Source organism: Equus caballus, chromosome X, assembly GCF_041296265.1.
Source record: "Equus caballus isolate H_3958 breed thoroughbred chromosome X, TB-T2T, whole genome shotgun sequence".
NCBI lineage: Eukaryota > Metazoa > Chordata > Mammalia > Perissodactyla > Equidae > Equus > Equus caballus.
The window spans coordinates 78,226,061-78,246,925 of record NC_091715.1 but is presented as its reverse complement, the minus strand read 5'-3'; the positions used below and the strand labels follow the sequence as shown (position 1 = coordinate 78,246,925).

The 20,865-nt window shown below is 32.4% G+C and overlaps 1 protein-coding gene across 14 annotated transcripts in view; it reads left to right on the top strand.

The window, feature by feature from the left end:
- RPS6KA6 (ribosomal protein S6 kinase A6) overlaps positions 1-20,865 on the top strand; it is a 169,953-nt gene that overhangs the window by 108,672 nt on the left and 40,416 nt on the right. For all 14 annotated transcript variants that reach the window (XM_070258662.1, XM_070258659.1, XM_070258660.1 and 11 more), the window contains 10 exons: positions 5,001-5,107; positions 5,381-5,418; positions 12,366-12,508; positions 15,119-15,189; positions 15,429-15,517; positions 16,334-16,392; positions 18,069-18,171; positions 18,794-18,924; positions 19,374-19,496; positions 19,975-20,064. In XM_070258662.1, the coding sequence (XP_070114763.1) occupies positions 5,001-5,107; positions 5,381-5,418; positions 12,366-12,508; positions 15,119-15,189; positions 15,429-15,517; positions 16,334-16,392; positions 18,069-18,171; positions 18,794-18,924; positions 19,374-19,496; positions 19,975-20,064 (954 nt within the window). The remainder of the gene's footprint in view (positions 1-5,000; positions 5,108-5,380; positions 5,419-12,365; positions 12,509-15,118; positions 15,190-15,428; positions 15,518-16,333; positions 16,393-18,068; positions 18,172-18,793; positions 18,925-19,373; positions 19,497-19,974; positions 20,065-20,865) is intronic.

Sequence of the window (20,865 nt, the reverse complement as noted above, 5' to 3'; positions counted from 1 at the left end):
GTTCTAGAATGTGCAACTAGTTTGATTCTTTCGGGTTTTTAAATCGGGTTAATTCTGCTCCACTCTGAAACAAAACCCTTCTGATTACTCTAGCCATTGTCCTGTGAATTATGAAGTTTTCTGCTCTGGCTGGAGGTAGCAGGAACTACTCCTGGCCCTGTGTGAGTTCCGTAGATTAGTCCCTCTAATTCTTTCATTGGTTCCTTTCCTGCCTCAGGATGGTTTCCTCACTTACATGTGCTGAGCATTTTTCTGCTGAATACTTGAGGGAGACCGTTTACATAACTCTATAGTTCTTTCTCTGTGCAATTCTCCCTTCTGTAGTCTATCTTGTGAATTCTGTCCTTCTTGTCTCCCCAGACTCTCAGCTCCATCTCATCAACTCAGGGAGTCTTCCAGGCTTTGCCTGACTTAGCCTTTCCTGCACTGCTGCTTGGAATCTCTTTCCAGGTAGTAAGCTGGGGCAAATATAGTTGTTACCTCATTTGTTTCCCATCTTTCAGTATTCGCTGTCCTTTGTTGCCTGCTGTCCAGTGTATTGAAAAATGTCATTTCATATATTTTGTTCTGTGTTTTAGTTGTTTCATCAGGTGGGAGATTAAATCCTGTCCTTGTCTACTTCATTTTGTTTTGAAGTGGTAGTCTGGGAGTAGCATTTTAATTGGGTGATAGTGGCTCAGCATCTGACTTCCAGAATTAAAATGTTGGGTGTGGGAGAGCTCCTTTTGATTCCCATAACTCTGGAACTTGCTGTGAAAAAGGAACAGTGTGCTTCTGGGATGCTAGCCAGTGCTTAAGTGGCTAAGGTCTCTGGCTTATCTCTGTCTATCTCCAGTGCAGAACATGCATGAACATAGACTGTGATCTTGGTATATTGTTTACTATAGAACAAAATTCAGTATGTGGTAGGATCTGTCTAGGACCACCTTCTAAGGAGGGTCTTTAAAGGACATTGTTAAAAGCTGATCCCAAGACATAGAGGGACAACAGTATAACAAGGCTCCAGTATTCATGATTTCTTTTGTTAGATTGTAAAAGTGTCAACAATGTGTCAAGAATGTGTTTGAGAAATTCTTACTTGTAGTCATTTCTAATTTTCTTTTAAACTCTTCAGACCTCCATTCTCGATGTGGGACTATCTAAACCCATACTAGCACAGAGATGCAGTCAGTAAGTTTTGATTCCTAAGTCTGGAATATTAGGTAAGAGCAAGCAATTTAAATGCATTTCCCAAAAGATAATAAATTAGTATATTCATTGAATAGGCTTTTAAAAATGATTTAATGGTTATTTCTATAGATAGCTTATTAATAAGTAGTTGTTTATTGGTCATATGTCTCTTGTGTGTACAAAAAAAACCTGTTATATTGTTCAAAATGAAGACTTGTTCTTTATGCCTTAGAAAAAGACTTTACAAAGTACATTTTTTGTATATGTTAAAGAATTTTATAATGTACATCCTATATATTTTAAAGGGAATGGTACCTCCCCAAATTTCTCTCCCCTAAACTAAACATACACACAGCTCTTAAGCCATGCCCTTCTTTGCTAATATAGAAAATATAATGGGATGAATGGTTAGTAATTGTAAAGCTGCATTCTTCCAGAATTTATTTATAGGCTTAAAATAATTGTAAACTCCCAGTAGGAACTTTTGTTTGTTTGAAATTAACAGAATGATTTTACCAGCTTATCTGGAAAAGTAAACAAATGAAAACACATAAGACATTTTGAAAATAAAGAACACCCTTTCCTTGCCCTATCTCGTTTCTCTTGTTTAAAACTTTATAAAGTTGCTGCTAAAGGAAAACATCACAGTATCAACACAAGGTTAGACACATACTGTATAGCCCAGGAGTATTCTGGTATATATGACTTACCATATATTACTATGATAGTGGAAGAATCACAAGTTAATGTCAAAAAGATTGATTGTTCAGTAAACAGTATATGAGAAATAGGTTAGATATTTCAGAAAAAAATAATTTTAAATTGTCATCTCTACCACAAACAAAGGTAAATTTTACTTACATTGAAGAGCTAAATCTGGAAAAACGATGATCCTAGAAAGAAAATTCAGCTGAATATGTAGTCGACCATTGAATGGAGGTCTCTTTAGTCGTTAAAGTTATGAAGGAAAATCATATAGAAATGATATATAAATTTGACTGCATAAATTAAGAATTACTGATCATCAAAAACCAGCACAGTGGGGAAAATATTTACAAGTAATATGATGGAGAACTGAGTTGTTTTTTTTGTAAAGATTGGCACCTGAGCTAACATTTGTTGCCAGTCTTCTTCTTTTATCTCTTTTCTTCTTCTCCCCAAAGATCCCCAATACATAGTTGTATATTCTAGTTGTAGGTCCTTGTGGCTCTGCTTTGTGGGACGCCACCTCAGCATGGCTTGATGAGCAGTGCTAGGTCTGTGCCTAGGATCTGAACCAGGAAAACCCTGGGCCACTGAAGCAGTGTGTGCAAACTTAACCACTCAGCCATGGGGCCAGCCCCACAACTGACATTTTTAATATTTAAAGGGCTTGTACCAATTGAAAAAAACAGCCACTAATGGAAAATAAGAAATAAAAACACATAACTGATAATTCACTAAAAAATAGAAAAGCCACTAGACATGGAAAAAATGTTAGCCTAAGAATCAAAATTTACGTTAAAACAATTGACGTCATTTTTGTATTTCCAATTAGAAAAGATTTAATGCTATCATGGATGTGGTAAGACAAGTGCTTTCATAAACTGCTGATGGGAGTGGAAATTATTGTAATCTTTTTGGAAAATAATTTTGTTGGGTATATCAAAAATTGTGAACTATTTTTTCTCCTTGACCAGTATTTCCTGTTTTATTCCTTAGGAATCAAAATTGGGGAAATAATCATAAATATTAAAAACATATATGCATGTTATAGAGTTATTTAAAATAGTGAAAAACTGGAAAAACCCAAATGAACATTTAGGTAAATTATGGTAAATTAATATGTTGATATTGTGCACATGTTGAAAACTCTTTATAAATAAGTTTTAAATATATGGAAAGTGTTTATGATATAATTTTAAGTGGAGAAAAAGGAGACCATTAAATAGTATGATGTCGAATATGGTAAAACACACACTCACACACTCACACACACACGTATGCGAACAGTTTGAAGAGCAGTCAACAAAAGACTAGCAGTGCTTACATTAGGGTGCTGGGGTTTTAGGTAATTTTCATTTTTGGGGAGATTTGTGATAGATTGATTAGTAAATTGGAAAGTATTAATGGTAATGAATCTAAAGCTTAAGTTGTAGCATAGCATATGGCAGAAGTAACTTCTGGGGAAGAGGTAGTTCTTAGAAACAGACATTTCAGAGTTAAAATCCTGGGCCTGCTTCTTACTAGCTTTGTTATTCTGGACAAGTTATTTTATCACTGAGTCTCTTTCTCCATATCTAAGGTGGTGATAATACCAACCTTACAGAGTTGTTTGGAAGATTGTAATAACATAATGAATATATAGTGACTGGCACCTAATTGCTACTTAGTAAGTTTCTTATTTGCATCCATCATGAAGCTTTTCACAGATTCAACTTCATGACAAGGTAGTATGCTTACCATAAACTGTAACCGAGGCAAAGTTTCTTCTTTAAAGTTTGAATGGTTTTTGTTTAGGGTTTTCATATGTGTTAGGTTTCAATGAACATTTTAATTAGCCTTCCTCAGAAGTTAAATAAGTAAAAAGTATTTTTATTCTTAATAAAATATCAAGTGAAAATGATGTTCTTATACTTTTACCATTATGTAATATTCAAGTGAACTCTCCGGAAACTTAGATAATGAACAATCTTTGTTTTTCTATAGATCATTTTTAAAAGTAGGTGGAGTATCAAAATTTATCTTTAACTGCTCATTCTCTGCAGTTTTACTAGTAACCCGAGTCTGTATTATGTAATTAAGTGGCTATAATTCTAAATGGGCAAGCCAGTTACAAGATTTTATGATATTTTATTCAAATTTTGAGTTTTCCTAATAATCCAGAAATTTCTTTAATGAAAATAACCAATTTCTAGAAAAGTTATTTGTTTTACCAGTTGGAAGCCCTTGATAAATCTTAAAACTCAGATCTAATGGTTGAGTAGTGCCCAGTTTTGTGTGTAAATTAGCACTCACTTGTGAACAAATATAGACATAAACCTATAATAATACTTCAGGGTTGCACACATAGCATTTTGCAATTTACGGAGTTTTTTTTGCACTTAAACTAATTTGATTCCCACAACAACCTTGTTAGATAGATATAGCAGATATTATTATCCTTATTTTTCAGAGTTTAGAAATTGAAGCCTAGAGGGCTAAGTGACATGTCAAACATTACACTGCTAATTCTGATTCCAAGTCCAGTGCTGTTTTCACGTCATCATAGCAGCTCTGTTCTGAGGCGCAAAAAGATTGAGGAATACTGTACCATTAAACTCATGTACTTTACTAGCAGAAGAGGCCTGGAGCTACCCCTTTGGTCAGAGATTGGATTTAGAACTGTGTTCAATATAAGAGGTACTAATTTAACAATTTGTGTTGGTGTATCAGAAGCTTTGTGTTAGTAGAGCTGCTAAAAGCGAAATCCTTGAGAAGTGATAGTAGACAGTGAAAGAGAAAATAGTGGAATTACCAATGCTAAATCAAAATATCCTATATACTTCAAAGATCCTGAGGGCATAACTATATTGTAGTAGGGTACTAAAATTAATAATCATATTATGACATTGTCATTAAAAAAAAATCCTGTGCTGTGTATTCCAAGCTACATAATATATTTTAGGAAGATTTACAATTAAAATGGTTAATATTGAAGAGAAGGATTCTTAAAGAGGTTAGTTTCTTCTGTCTACTTCTCTTATTTTCTTATTTGCCTAGATTTGTCTGTTTACTGTTTTTTAAAGAAGTAAATTTTAGAAAATCAATATTGAAAAAAAGATCAAATGTAAATTATTACTTTATTTTAGGTTCTGTTTACAGAGGAAGATGTGAAATTCTACCTCGCAGAACTGGCACTTGCTTTGGATCATCTGCACCGATTAGGAATTGTATATAGAGACCTGAAGCCAGAAAAGTAAAGCTATATTCTCCTTATGTATCCTATAACTACTTTTTTCTCCATTAAGTCTTTTATTTTAAAGATTATATAAAAATATATATATGAATTATACAATTATATGAAACTTATATAAAGTAATCTTCGTAAGATGCCCATTGATTTAAAATTAATCATTTAAAAAATACTCAGCATTTCAGATACCTATTTTAAGTTTATGGTGATTTTTATGTAAATGTTTTATATAAAAATATTTTATTCCATCTTGTGAATATGAATTTTGATTTACAGCATTTTGCTTGATGAAATAGGACATATCAAGTTAACAGGTATGCAAATTTTCTTATTCTATCCTAAGCCCATCTTATATTTTTCGTTATTTTAATATATATTTGTCTAAGCCCGTTTTCTTTTTTCCTTTTTCTTGATTTAATTAGTATTTTATTCATCTTTTTGTGAACTAAAGTTCATTTGAAAGGTAGATAAGATAGCTCTCAATATGTTCTATTTGTAATAGCAAAAAATTGTACAATAGAGTTTCTATCCTAATTAAGAAGTGACATTTGGTTTTCTAGGTACAAACACATTATGTTAGTTTAAGTCTAGACTGAAAGAGTTATCGTTAGTTATCGTATTTGAAATTAGTGAGTTATAAACTTTTAAATCAAGTGTTTCACAAGCAGTGGTCATTTTCTTCTTTATTTGTAAAAGCATATGTTTTATTTTGCTTTATTTTGGATATTGAGGGTTTACTATGTCTAACACTCTGTGCTACTCTACTCCTCCCAGGACTCTTAGGCATCAAGTATCCTTATTATACTATTTTTAAAAACTTTTTATTTTGAAATAATTGTAGACTCACAATAAGTTGAAAAAATAGTACCGAGAAGTCCTGTGTGCCCATTACCCAGCTTGCCCCAGTGGTGACATCTTACAAAACTGCAGTGCATTATCTAACTCAGGAAATTGATTGGTACAGTACAACTAACTGGACTATATACTTTACTTAGATTTCACTAGTTTTTGCATGCATTTGTTTTTCTGTTTGTGTATAGTTCTATGACATGTTATTACATATATAGATTTGAATATCACCACCACAATCAATATGCAAAACTGTTCTACAACCACAAAAGAACTCTCTTGTGCTGCCCATTTATAGTTACACTCTCCCTCTCCCTTCCCTAACTCCTAGCAATCACTTATCTATTCTACATCTCTGATTTTGTTATTTTGAGAATATGATATAAATAGAACCATATAGTAGTCACACTCCTGGGCATTTATCCTAGAGAAATAAAAACTTATTTGCACACAAAAACCTATACATGAATTTTCATAGCAGCTCTATTTGTAATAGCCCAAGACTGGAAATGTCCTTCAAAGAGTGAATGGATAAACAAACTGTGCTACATCAATACAATGGAATACTACCCAGCAATAAAAAGGAAAGAACTCTTGATGTATGCAACAACTTGGATGAACTCAAGGGCATTATGCTGAATGAGCCAATCTCAAAAGGTTACTTGTGTTTTAAATAGATAGTAAATTCTGTATTTAATTGTCAAAATGTTAAAACAGAGATAAAATGAAGATGTGGTCTTTACAGAGAATTTTGGACCAGTACACTTTAAAGGTAAGTTGCTTTAAATTCCTAAGTATACTGCTTCAATGTAAATTGAATGAATGAAGCTGTTAACTTGAAAGCTCAAGCAGATGTGACAAAGTTCAAATACAGTTCAGTGAATCTTACTCATTCATAGCCTGCTTCTCTTTTTCATATATAAAAGAAGCAAAGTAGTTTTAAAGGGATTGGAAGAGGAAAAAAACTATGAAGAGAGAACATTCGAGTTTTGAAATTTTGTATAAAATATAATTTTCCTTTTACAGCAATCAAACTTTAGTTGCAGAGCTAATTAGAATTTAATTATTTTGATTTTTCTTAATAAGTTATACCTGTTTTATCGGGGGTGAGCAAGGGAGGTGGGAGAAGAGTACAATAAATCCTACCTACATCTCGTCTACATTAAAGTTAATAATGATGTCAAATTGTTTTATATTTAGTTTTATAATGTGGATTCTTCTTTTACACCTTTTGAACTCAAACTGGTTGAGGAGAGGAGTAGTTAGAATCAATGTTAATTTATAAGCAGGGGACACAAGCTTGCAACAGGAAGGAAATGCTTTTTATATATATGTATTTTTTTAACAATTCAATCTGTTTTCCTTAAAATGGCACTCATTTTTTTAAGAAAGTACACAATAATAAATATTAGATAATTTACACTGCTTTATGATTACAACCTAATTCAAAGTTTTGTAATGAGTAATAAATTTATGAATTTAACTTCACAACATTCCAATAAGGTTGATTGAAGTGTGACCATTCACAGCAAGTATTTTAAGACTTTTTTCATTTTTTCCTTTAATTTCTTTTCTTTTTATTCTTTCTTTTCTTCCTTTTCTTTTACTTCCTTACTTGCTTTCTTCTGTTTTTCCTCCTTCTTTATCTGCCTCTTTTCTTCCTTCCCTTTTTATCTCCTTTCTTCCTTCCATTTTGAATACTATAGTTGTTAGTGCCAGATTGATTGCTGTTTGTCATTGATGCCAGTGAGCTGTAGTGATTTAGGAATATCTCATCTAGGCAGAGTCTTCCTTAGCATTATAAATTTCCCCAGAATAATCTTTGGAGAGTGGCAATACCTTTCTTTTTACCTGTCTGCTTTAAAAATTCTCCAGATTTGAAGAATGGACCTAATGTTTAACAGGTTACTCTGGAATGGCAGTAGACTAAAGAAATGTTCTGTGGGATGATTGTGCTTTAAGCCTGATTGACCTCATACTGAGATCATGATTGTATAGCAGAAGATCAGTAGAATGGGAGTGGATACCCCCAAAATATCTGTGTACTTGTTAATGTATTATTTATAGTGTCTTTATGTGTTAATTTTTTTGGAACAGCCCACCATATTCTATATAAAAACTAACTATATAATATGACTTGTCTTGTTTAGAAAAAAATGTTTACTCATAATATCCCATTGAAAGTTATACACTGAACACAATTAATTTGTATTGTCTATGGTTGCTGTAATGTATTTTCTAAGGTACATAATTCAGGGGTAATTTCTATAAAGAGAGGGAAGAAAAAATATATAATGTCAGAAATTTAAATCATATGGTACTTGAGGAGACGATTTAAGAGAACAATGTACACATGAGAAAGTTTTATTAATTTTTATGATTATCTTCAGATTAACTGCTGAGATTACGTATAGTAAATATTCATCAAATTATTGTGTTCTGGATGTGCTTCTAAAATTTAAAATCTTATAAAAAAAAGTCATTTAAGCTTACAAAGATATACTGCCCTTCCTCCCCCCAAAAACCCTTTATATAGCTGATTTCTACATTTTGTTTCCTTTTCAAATTAGTGGCTTGAAAAAACCACTTTAACATCTGTCTTATTCAGTCTTGTAGCTAACTCTTATTATTGTAAACATTTTAGTCAATCGATTGCTGGCAAATTCTAGTGTTAAATGTCAGTTTTGTCAGAAATAGTACAGCAAAGGACCTCTGTGGAGTGGCAAAAATCTCTGAAAGGTAACAGAGGATAAGAAAATTCTCTTCCTTCTTCCTCCTCTCTGGAATGGCCAAAGAAGCTAGTGTTCTTCTCTACAAGGTATGTTGTTATATTTGGCTGAACTGACCTCGAAGACTAGCTTTTGTTACCCTTAATTTTTGAAATGAAATGTGCAGAGCTTGAAAGTCTCAAAATGTGGAGAAAGAACATAGCAGTACGTTGGAAAGATTTTTAAAAATTATGCTGAAAATCATAATACTCAGTTATTATACAAGGATAGTGATTTTTGTATGAAAATACTGAGCATGGTTAGAAACTCAGTTTTGAGCAGCTCTAAAATTAAGTATTAATGTTGGCATTTTATTTTAAAATAGCAATATAGGGCTTATAGCTTTTCTTCATTTATAGAATTAAGGTATAATTTACACAGAGTAAAACTCATCCTTTAGATCCTTGTGGTGATGGAACTATTCTGTATCTTGACTGCATTGTTGTGAATATTGTGGTTGTGATATTGTAATATAGTTTTGTAAGATGTTACTCTGAGGAAAACTGGATAAAGGGGAAACAGGACCTCTATAATATTTCATATAACTACATGTGAATCTGCAATTGTCACAAAATAGGAAGTTTAGTTTTTTTAAAAAAATCACTTTAATGTATAGTTCTGCAAGCTTTGACAGATGCATACAGTCTTATAATCACCACTAACATCAAGATATAAAACAATTCCATCACCCTCCGTCCAAATTTTTCCCTTATAAGTCAATCTTCCCTTTACCCCTAGACAACCGCCAGTCTGCTTTGTGACCCTATGGTTTTACCTTTTCCACAGTGTAATATAAACAGAGGCATACAGTATATAGCCTTTTTTTTTCCTTTTCTTTTCTTCTCCCCAAAGCCCCCCAGTACACAGTTGTATATTCTAGCTGTGAAGTGCCTCTGACTGTGCTATGTGAGACGCCACCCCAGCATGGTCTGATGAGCGGTGCCATGTCCCCTCCTGGATGAGAACTGGTGAAGCCCCTGGCCACCCAAGTGGAGCGCGCGAACTTAACCACTCAGCCATGGGCCGGCCCCCCAGTATATAGCCTTTTGAGTCTGGCTTCAGTTACTTAGTATAGTACATTTGAGATTCATCCATATTGTTGCATGATCAAAAATTTGTTTTTTATTGTTGAGGAGTGTTGCATTTTATCGTGGTACCATGGTTTGTTTATCCAGTCCCCAAGTAAGGGGCCTTTGGGTTGTTTCTTGGTTTTGGCAGTAACAAATAAAGCCACTATAAATATTCATGTCCAGGTTTTATGTGAACGTAAATTTTTATTTCACTTGAGTAAATACCAAAGGAGTGGGATTGCTTGGTCACATGGTAAGTGTGTAACTTAATGAGAAACCTCCAAACTGTTTTCCAAAGTGGGTAACCTATTGCATATCCACCAGCAATGTATGAGAGCTCCGGTTGGTCTGCATCCTCAGGATTACTTGGGATTGTCAGTATTTTTTATTCTAGCTCTACTAAGTTGTGGTTTTAGTTTGCATTTCCCTAATAGCTAATGACATTGAGCATCTTTTCATGTGTTGATTTCTTTGGAGAAGTTTCTTTTCAGATGTTTTGCCCATTTAAAAAAAATTGCATCGTTTGTTTTATTATTGGATTTTGACTTTTCATACTCTGAATATAAGTTCTTTATCAGATATAAGATTTGCAAATATTTTCTCCCAATGTGTAGCTTCTTTTTCGTTTTATGAACAGTATCTTTTGAAGAGCAGTTAGTGATTTTGCTGAAGTACAGTTTTCAACTTTTCTTCTATGGCTTATAATTTTAATATTGTAACTAAGAAATCCTTGCCTAACTCAAGATCACAAAGATTTTCTCCTATGTTTCTTTTGGAAATTTTACAGTTTTAGGTTTTACATATAGTTCTATGATTCATTTTGAGTTAATGTTTGTTTCTGGTATGAGAATGGATATTTGTATATCAGTATCCTATTGTTCTGGCACCATTTGTTGAAAATACTGACCTTTCTCCATTGAACTGCTTTTACACCTTTGTCAGAAATCAATTGGCAATATATATTCAGTTCTGTTAATGCAACACATGTGACCTTAAAATTCACTGCACTGTGCATAATTGCATAATAAAAAGCACAAGACTTATGGGGAAAATGGGACTAGGGGTTTAATACTAAAATATATAACCAGTGTGACACATTAAAGAAATATTGGAAGCTGATTAAAATGATAGTATTTTTTTACATGTTCTAAATGATTAAGAATAAATACTACAACAAATATGGTACTTTACCTTGAAAAAAAATCCTGATATGTGCTTGTAGAATTGGTGTCAGAAAGATTGAAGTTTGTGAGTTATTGTGAAGTAGTGGAGGGAGATTATCTGGAATCAAGAGGAAAGTTTTAACACTACAGGTGGACCAGAGTGGCTCATGACACACATGATGAGCTAAAATAGCTGGTATATGTTTGGGGTGTGTGTGTATATGTATTTCTACTTGGGTCGGTTCAGCTAAGTGCAGTTTACTCGTGTTTTACCTGGTGTTTCTTGCAGACAAAATTGCACATGAACCAATCTAATTTTGTGTTATGCTCAAATTGTTTCCTAATGTATCAATTGCATTGGAACAAATTTGCATTTTCAGCATAAGAATTAGAGCAGAACTGACTGTATGTATCAGTCTGATTTGAACACAGCCCTGTTGCATTGATATACACACATATATATGTGTGTGTGTGTGTGTGTGTGTATATATATGTATATATGTCCAGCCTTTCTCCAATACCACACTGGCTTGATTACTAGCTTTACAGTAAGTATTGAAGTCAGGTAGTGTAAGTCCTTTGTTTTTTTTCTTCTTATTCAAAATTGTTTTGACTATTCTATTTTCTTTGTCTTTTTATATACATTTTAAATTCAGCTTGTTGATTTTTACTAAACAAATCTTGCTGGGATTTTAAAGTTTCATTGAATCTTTAGATCAGTTTTGGGAAACTTGACATTTTTAGTGGAATTGAATCTTCCAAACCATGAACACTGTATGTCTCTCCATTCACTTAGATCTACTTTGATTTCTTTCATCAGTGTTTCTAGTTTTCAGCATATAGTTCTTGCATTTACTTTGTATATTTATACCTGTGGATTTCATGGGGATTTTTTTGATGTTATTATAAATGATACTTTTTAAGTTTCAACTTGAAGTTTTTCATTTCAAGTACATAGAAATAAGATTGACTTTTATATAATGATACCTTTAGCTGTTTGAAGACCTTAACAAAAATGGAAGCTCGCCAAAGCCAAATTTCCTTTTTAAATATTTTAAAAAGTGTAAGTTACTATTTCTTTTTTGTCTTAATCTATTTTAAAACTTAGATCACTATGAAAGCTTTGATTTAATTGTTGTCCTCTCAAAATGGTTGAACAATGTTCTGGTATAGACATGAAAACATGTATTTTGTGGATGAGATTTAACTGAGCAATCTTTAAATGCTCTTAAAGAGTATCATTATGAAATGCAGGCTGCTTTCCATTATTGGTCTCACAGGAGCTTTCCTAAGAGTAATCACAGGCTATCCATGAATAGTTTTAAGGTATAATACATGATTTTGTTTCTTTTTCTATTTTCTGTTTTCTGAAGATCTTCAGATATATTTTTGTGTAACATTGTTATTGTAGATTTTGGACTCAGCAAGGAATCAGTAGATCAAGAAAAGAAGGCTTACTCATTTTGTGGTACAGTGGAGTATATGGCACCTGAAGTAGTAAATAGGAGAGGTCACTCCCAGAGTGCTGATTGGTGGTCATATGGTGTACTTATGGTAAGTAGTGTTATTTTTTTAAGTGATGCCAATATAAAGTTAATGTTATTTAGAATTTTAATTTAAATTTTGAGATGTGTCGGGTGAGAATAGGGTTCTGATAATTCATGATTATCATTAACAAGCTTGTGATTGGCTAGATATACAATAAGAATTAGAGTTTTAGTGTTCTGATTTCTCTTAAAGTTGCTAGCTGAAAAGATAAATGGCAGCATTCTTTTACAAATTATTCAAATTTAAAACTTAGCAAAATGCTTACCAGATTTCAGAATATACATTTCAGAATACTGTATTTAGCAGTTATATGATGTTTTAATTAGGTGTCAAAGAATTTAGCATTTCATAGATACTGTCTTATTGTCAAATTGTTTCAAGCAAGTCCCTGGAAAGATTGTAAACCTCTTGAGGAAAGCAGTCATGTCTTATACTACTTTTCATCTCCCATAGCACCTAGCATAGTAGGCGTATGGACTGACTAATTTGGTATAAAATTAAGCATAGAATTTGCAGTAAAATAGGATGATAAATGAATAGCTGTTGAATCAGATACAATTTGCTTTTGAAATATGATAATCCATTTTGCCTATTTATGACAATGTCACACTATATGACACATCAGTCTATTAAGTGCCTATTATAAGCCTGGTATTCAGGGAGGGCAGAAGGGTTGGAACAAACTAAAAGTACAATATTTGGCATTTTACATGACCTAAGAAGGCATACAGTCTGGCTGAGGAAACACTTGGAATAGCTAAATAAACTGTCTGGAAGTAACTTAGGAATTCAGGCAAGACTTCATATAAGTTGATATCAGAAAATTAGAGGAGGTGGAACTTAAATTAAGCCCTAAAGTATGGATAAAATGTAAGTAGCTGCATGTCAGGAAGGATAGTATTGTGATTATATTAGCAAAGACCTGGAGAACCAGTTTGACTAGAGTAGTGGTGGAGAATGAGGGTGAAGGTGGAGGAAAGCAGGCTATAAGCCTGTAAGCATTTGCGTGCAGTTTTCTGGATAGTAGGAAACTTTTGTAAATTCTTAAACAGGATGGTAATTAGAGAAAAAATGTGTTTTAGGAAGATTAGCCTTGGCAGCATCATATAAATGGATTGCAATTGGAGGAAACTAGAAGTAGGGAGACCAATAAGGTCTCCTCACAAGACAGTTGTAAAATTATAGAATAAAAAAGAGCAAATCTTAAAGACATTTCAAAGGAAGGAAGTGGCTGACCTTACTAGCAGATTAAATGTCACAGATGAAGGAGAGGGGAAGGATCAAAGATAAAGATACCTCTAAAACTTATGAACTTTAGGGGATTGAAAGACTGGTAGGTCAGGAGGAAAAAGATGGCTGAGAAGGACAGCTGGTTTTTAAAGTAGGGAGAGAATTTATTTTTAACACGTTTCATAAGTTACTGTAAGTTAGTTGTTAACCCCTTGGTGGTAGTAAATTAGGAGAGGGGAGTGGAAAGAGTATCAGAATCAACTGGAGACCATTTTTTTAAAACAAAAAAACCAAACTACCCAACCAGCCAACATACAGTTTATTTGAGGGGAAGGTGTGATTCTGATATATTGTCCTTCTCTTCTTTTTGTCCTTGCCATTCCCACCTCTACTCCTCCAGTCCCTAGTAGAGAGCTGTTACTTTAGCTTTGGAGCATGAGAGAGATGATCCCCACACACCATACTTTACTTCTTCCTGTTTCCCTTTCTGTGACTCCTACCCCTACCTCTTCAGTCTCCAGTTGAGAACCATTACTGTAGATTTGGGAGAGAAAAGTCTGTCTTGAGAAAGCTTGAAGCTGGAACAGATTTGAGAGTCATCAGGGTATAGGAGAAAGTTGAATGGATAAGCTAACTAAGGTTGTGAGTTCAGATGAATGAACAGAGAAGAGGACTGAGGCCCAAGCCATTATTGAATCTAAGTTTAAGGTTTAAGTATTAGGGATATAAAAACTTTTCTCTTTAATGAACTATAATGATCTTCATTTTTGGACCTAGTCTTTTTTAATACCATTAATTAATGTTCCAATTATCTGCATTCCAATTAAATCTCTTAGGGAAAATATTTTCCTTATGCTGTGTACAACTCTCAATTTTTTAAAAAAAGATATTGTGTGTGTGTATGTGTGTGTTTAGCAGCTTCTCCTTTTTTGGTTCTGTTTTTAGAAGAGTGAGGGAAATGAGAATGGTTAAATCTTTCTTGAGTATGTATGAACTTGAAATGGTTCAGTAATTAGTTTTTAATTTCCTTTCATTGTTAAATGTTTGCTTTAAAAGCATGTCTTTGTTTTTAAAGAAAATGCCTTGTGTCTATTTCCAAATTGCTTTGGTTTTGGGAACTTAGCCAAATTAGACAGGATTGAAAAAAATTGGTTGGTTTCATTTGCTACAGGTCACCTGTCAGTTGGACTATATATAGTGGGGTACCAGAAGTGTATTTCCTTAAGTGACCTAGTTTTCTGGTCCTATTTTGACCTACTATCATGTAGATCCTGCATGATTTGATGATCATGTATGGCAAGTCTCAATTGTTTTTCCTGAAGACTTTTGTTGTATATTCTAAGTTGTACTTAATTGACTGTGTTATTTCTTGTTTGTTTGTTTTAGTTTGAAATGCTTACTGGTACTCTGCCATTTCAAGGTAAAGACAGAAATGAGACCATGAATATGATATTAAAGTAAGTATAAATAGTATTTTTTTCTTTTGTGAAAAATTTCTTGCTTTTGATTTTGAGAAACTTGTTGTGGTTTTAAATTGACACAAAAGAACATTTTCCCACTGTCTTGTTCCCTTCTCCTACCATATCTGGGGCATTATTTGCCATTGTGAAGGCATTCTTTAAAATAAATTTGGAGATTTGTCAGTTTAGAAGTATGGCTAGATTTAAATGAAATTTTCTAAAATCCTCTTTTCCAGAGCAAAACTTGGAATGCCTCAGTTTCTTAGTGCTGAAGCACAAAGTCTTCTAAGGATGTTATTCAAAAGGAATCCAGCAAATAGATTGGGTATTGTTTATTTTCTTAGCTTTTATAACAATATACTGCATGCTTTGGGACGATAATTATAACTTTATGTTTTCTGGCTTAAGTTTATTTACTGCTGCTATGTAGTTATACCTAGAACTTTGCATTTTGCGTATGCAAAGATTCCAGTAAACTCTGTGGTGTCCATGATTAAAAAATGGAGTTGTCTAGTTATTCAAAACTTCTAATATATATCATCATGTATATCATATGGATCACCTCTTTTGAAATAATTTACAGAATTCTCCCTTGTATAGGTAATTCTTTTATCTCCAAATGTCTATTATCTTTTATCTCTATCTGAAGATAATTATTTTGTCCCTTCCAATATTCTTCAAGGTAAATATTATGTTTCTGTAACTACTCATTATTTGACAACTTTCTGGTAGCCTTTCCCTGGATCCAGAGGTAATCCTATTATCCTATTTGTGTCTTTGTGCTAAAATTTCAATGTAGCTTTATTCTGTTGTACTTTTTAATTTGGCAAGTAGATACAAGGTCATAAGTTGAATTATGAAGAAAATGTACTTAAATTTTAATGTTTTGTTAAACATGATTTTGATTCAGAAGGTATTTTAGTATTTCATGATACTCCATGTGTTTCAATATGAACATCAGTTTTTTTTATCATATTAAATTGGAAGGACCAATTAATAAACTACCAGATAAGAAATCATAAACTTTTCACAACAAGGAATCTGTGAAATATGTGTACTCCGGTTTACAGATAACAGCTTGGAAGCTAGGTAGAAGGATTAAAAAGATCATACCAGTAAAAAATTCTTTCTATTTTTATAGGTTCAGAAGGAGTTGAGGAAATCAAAAGACATCTTTTCTTTGCAAATATTGACTGGAATGTAAGTTCAGTAGAAAGTTTGTTACTGAGTAACTTTAATATGAGCAAAAACTGAAGAGTAAATGGTAATATACACACTTTGCTGGTAAACTTAATCCATTTGTTTTATATTTAGTATGGGATTTTTATTTACAGATGTAGACTATCATGGTAATTACCTTGAACCAGTAGATGTATGGATAATATTTAGTAAATTTTTGTTTCTCCTTTGTTTTACTTTGTTAAGTGTGGTTAATATTCTCCCCGATTCTAGGTTTGGGAATGTGGAGGAGGAAGAGAAAAGGGAAAGGGAATGAATGATAGGGCAGATTCTTATAGAAAATGAATTCTAAAGAATCTAAAATGTTATTTAATTTTAAATGGTTCTTCGTCATGTATTAGAACAAATTAAATTTTTTAAGAAGTGAATATCTTTGTATAGGTAGTTCACTAAATTTTGAGAGGACATGAAAACAGAAACATCGTGAAATTCTGCTAAGTTATGTATAGAATTTTTTTAAGTTGCAACCCCCAGACTAATAAGCTTTTCTTGGAAAAGCTCATTTTTTGTTGTTTGCTTTACAATACAGGTTTATGAATTTTGCGTAGTATTAATTATCATAAGTAAGCATTTTTGATTGTCTAGTGCTGGCATTGGTACTGAAAATTTTTTTAAATGAAAAAGTGTCCCTTTGATTTCTAGGGAAGTAGAGAGCCACTATTCATTAAGCAAGTCGATATTTCATGTGGCTTGTATAACAAGTTTCAGAAGGCAGTATTTTGATTTATTTTTATAATTGTAAAATTGCAACATAACATAAGCCATTAGTATTAAATATCCTAAAAGAACACTCAGTGGACGTGATATGTGAGAGTCTGCCCTTTGTCATATCTGTCTGCATCCTTCTATTGCTGTCCTTATATCCCCTTGTCATTTTTTTCTAATGCTTCTCTACTCTTCCTTTATCCTCAACTCAACAAACTGGAAGACTTTTTCCCTATCATTTTCATATTTAAACAGTTTATGTTCATTGCTCTTAATTTAAATAACGAGAGTGAAATGATTACATATTTAAATAAATGAAAATAATATTAAAGTAATTCTCTATTAATTTTCCCCGACTGTGGGTCTGTGAGTAGATTTCCAAAAAAAGTAGATTTTCATATATTGTAGGGTCTTTATATGTCGTTCAAAAACAATTTTTAGGAAGTTAGATTGTTAGCCAGATTAAATTTTTGAATTCTATGATAAGAACTGTAAACATGCATTCAATGCATATTTCTATGTGAAAAGTAAACATTTTAGGTCAAATATACTCTTCTTTAAGATAGTCTGTTAATTTTGAAGTCCTTGAATGTTATTAGTTATTTCCACATGGTAACATTGTGATACATTCTCTGTGGTTATTTTAACAGTGAGAATTAAGTCAGTTTTTGATGTACAAAGCTGAATATTATTATTCCTTGTGAATGCAACCTGTAGCATCACTGCTCTTTTTCAAGGTCATTTGATTCTGTACATTATCATTGAAACTTTTAGAATTTGGTAAATAGGTATCTGAAGCCTGTTGAAATTTCATTTATGAAATTGTGAGTCTTCTGTTAAGGACTGTGAATATTATGTTCTGCTTTCCCTTACAAAGTATAATAATTTTAAAGTGTTAAAATGTTTTTGTGTTATCCTGTTGTTTCTTCTAGAAATTATATAAAAGAGAAGTTCAACCTCCTTTCAAGCCTGCTTCTGGAAAACCAGATGATACTTTTTGTTTTGATCCTGAATATACTGCAAAAACTCCTAAAGGTATTGCATGTTTATGTGTGACATCAGGGCTTTTATTTAATTAGATGGTTAAAATCAATAAACTAATTTCTTAGGTAAAAACTAAAAGAATTGTATGTTTGGATACGGTTGGTTGCCTGTTATGGAAGTGTAGATCCTATATGCAGCATTGCTTGGCCACCTTTCAAATAGAGGCTTTAAATGGGAAATATTTATCAGGGAAGCTGGGACTAGAGCAAAGGGTGAAAATTTTCTTTTTCTCTTGTTTTAAAAGTCCTTTGACATTGCTAATGTATTAGAGGGTAGAGGGTAGGAGGTAAGACAGACATCTATCACTATGACTCTTACAGTTTAGAATTTAATGAGATTTACTTTTAGTGGTGTCTGTTTCATACATTCCTTCAACAAATATTGAATACCTAGTATGTACTAAGCAGTGAGGATGCAGCAGTGAATAGGACAAAAATTACAATCCACATGGAGCTTGCATACCAGTGTGGGGAGACAGATAATATACAATAAATCAAATGCGTAATAACTGATGGTAACATTTAATGGTTTCCTTTATATTCAAAGGAATTCTGACATTTTATATCATAGAATTCTGTGTAATTCTAATTAAATATAATTGTTTGGCCATTAGATTCTCCTGGTTTGCCAGCCAGTGCTAATGCTCATCAGCTCTTCAAAGGATTCAGCTTTGTTGCAACTTCTATTGCAGAAGAATATAAAATCACTCCTATCACAAGTACAAATGTATTACCAATCATTCAGGTAAATTCAACTTAATCAGATTATTCAGTTTAGGGATAATTATTTGTTTCAGTTATTGCTAATAGATTTACAATAATTTTTAAGTGATTTTGAACTTCATTTATCTCTGAGCATAGTAGTGAATTAAAGTTGTCACCATATGTTTTGGAAAAAAGCAAACAGTAGTAATCTTTAATTATGTTTATGTAATCTATTGGCAAAAAAATGTAATGGTGATGTATAAGCTAGTTGATTTATTGTATTGGCTTTGGGGATCAAGAAAGCCTATGATTTAGGATCATCTCAATCTGCTGCTTAAGCCTATATCTATAAGTACTGATAAAACTTCTCTGGAATGATTTATTCTTGATTTTTTTAAAGATTTAAGATGGATATATATTTAGGAGAGAAGATTAAAAATGTAAAAATATCTCATTCTTATTATTTTACCTTTTTTTAAATAAAACCAGATAAGTGGAAATGCTGCACAATTTGGTGAAGTATATGAATTGAAAGAGGATATTGGTATTGGTTCCTATTCTGTTTGCAAGCGGTGTATACATATAGCTACCAACATGGAATTTGCAGTGAAGGTATTGTCTCTGAGCTGAACTTTTTTGTTTGTTTCATATATGTAAGTTAAATTATAGGTTAACTGCGGACATTTTTCAGTGGAGCAAGTGGAGATAGCAAAGATAAGATGATGAAAAATAACTCTTATGACTTAATATTTTCAATTTGAATTTCCTTTCAAGACGTTAATTTGGAGGAATAGTGTATTTCATGAATGTCTTGCTTTTGAATAGTTTTCAAGTACTATGTTAAGATTGAGCAATTGTGGCAGTTACTATCGCATTTAGATCACATTATCAGTTAGTATATTTTCAGTTAAATGGAACATAATGTTAAAGAAAGTACTCTTTTTTTATATTGTTAAGTTTCAGTTATAGGAAATTTTTAAATGTTGAAATAATATGAGCCAGGCATCACTCTTGAGTTTTAAGTATATACATTCATATTTAGATAAAATAATTTGTTTTCCTTTGAGATTTTTCTTGTCTTATTTCTTAGATCATTGACAAAAGTAAGAGAGACCCCTCAGAAGAAATTGAAATTTTGATGCGTTATGGACAACACCCCAATATTATCACTTTAAAGGATGTGGGTATTTAAAATCTATGTATCAGCTATGCTAATGAATTTATGACTTGGCATTTTATTTTCTTATTGAAACTTTTCATGTCTATGATATATTTACTTTCATGCTACAAAATCTCAAGACTCTTAAATTTGCCACTTCAATTCTTTTTTTTTTTTTTTTTTTTTTACCTGTGATTCTATACTCCTACCCTTCTTAGAGAACATGAGAAACGAACTATGATGGTTGGTAGATGAAAGTGTCCTGATTACCTGAATGTATTTTGGCTGGTTAACTAGTTAGCATTATAACCAGCACCACTTATTATTCTGTAGTACTATAAATATAGAGGATATAGGAGATTGGGAATTTTCCAAATTCTTGAAGATTTTACTTTCTTGATTGCATAGCAATTGGCTGTAGCATTATAGATTGTTCCTTGAGTGAAATAGTATGTCTATAGTTTTGTAATATGAGCATGTAACTCATATTAATAGATGTTACTGAGTGCTGAGTTTTCACATAAGAAAATAATGCTCTTTTCTCTTTAGAGGAGACAGATAAATCAACCATCACCTTGATCATTTTGTTTCAGATAAATATGATATGCATTTTGATTCACAGTCTTTAAACAGTAGTTTATCTATATCTATATCTATATATCTCACATGCTGGAGTGAAAGGGTATACATTTTTTTCGTATTTATTCTCCGGTATAGTATTTGAATTCAACAGATAGTTAAGACACCATGTCAGATAATGGACTGTGGGGAGTATATTAAAAAACAAATAATGCATTTCCTGCCAGAAGGAAGCTTACTATT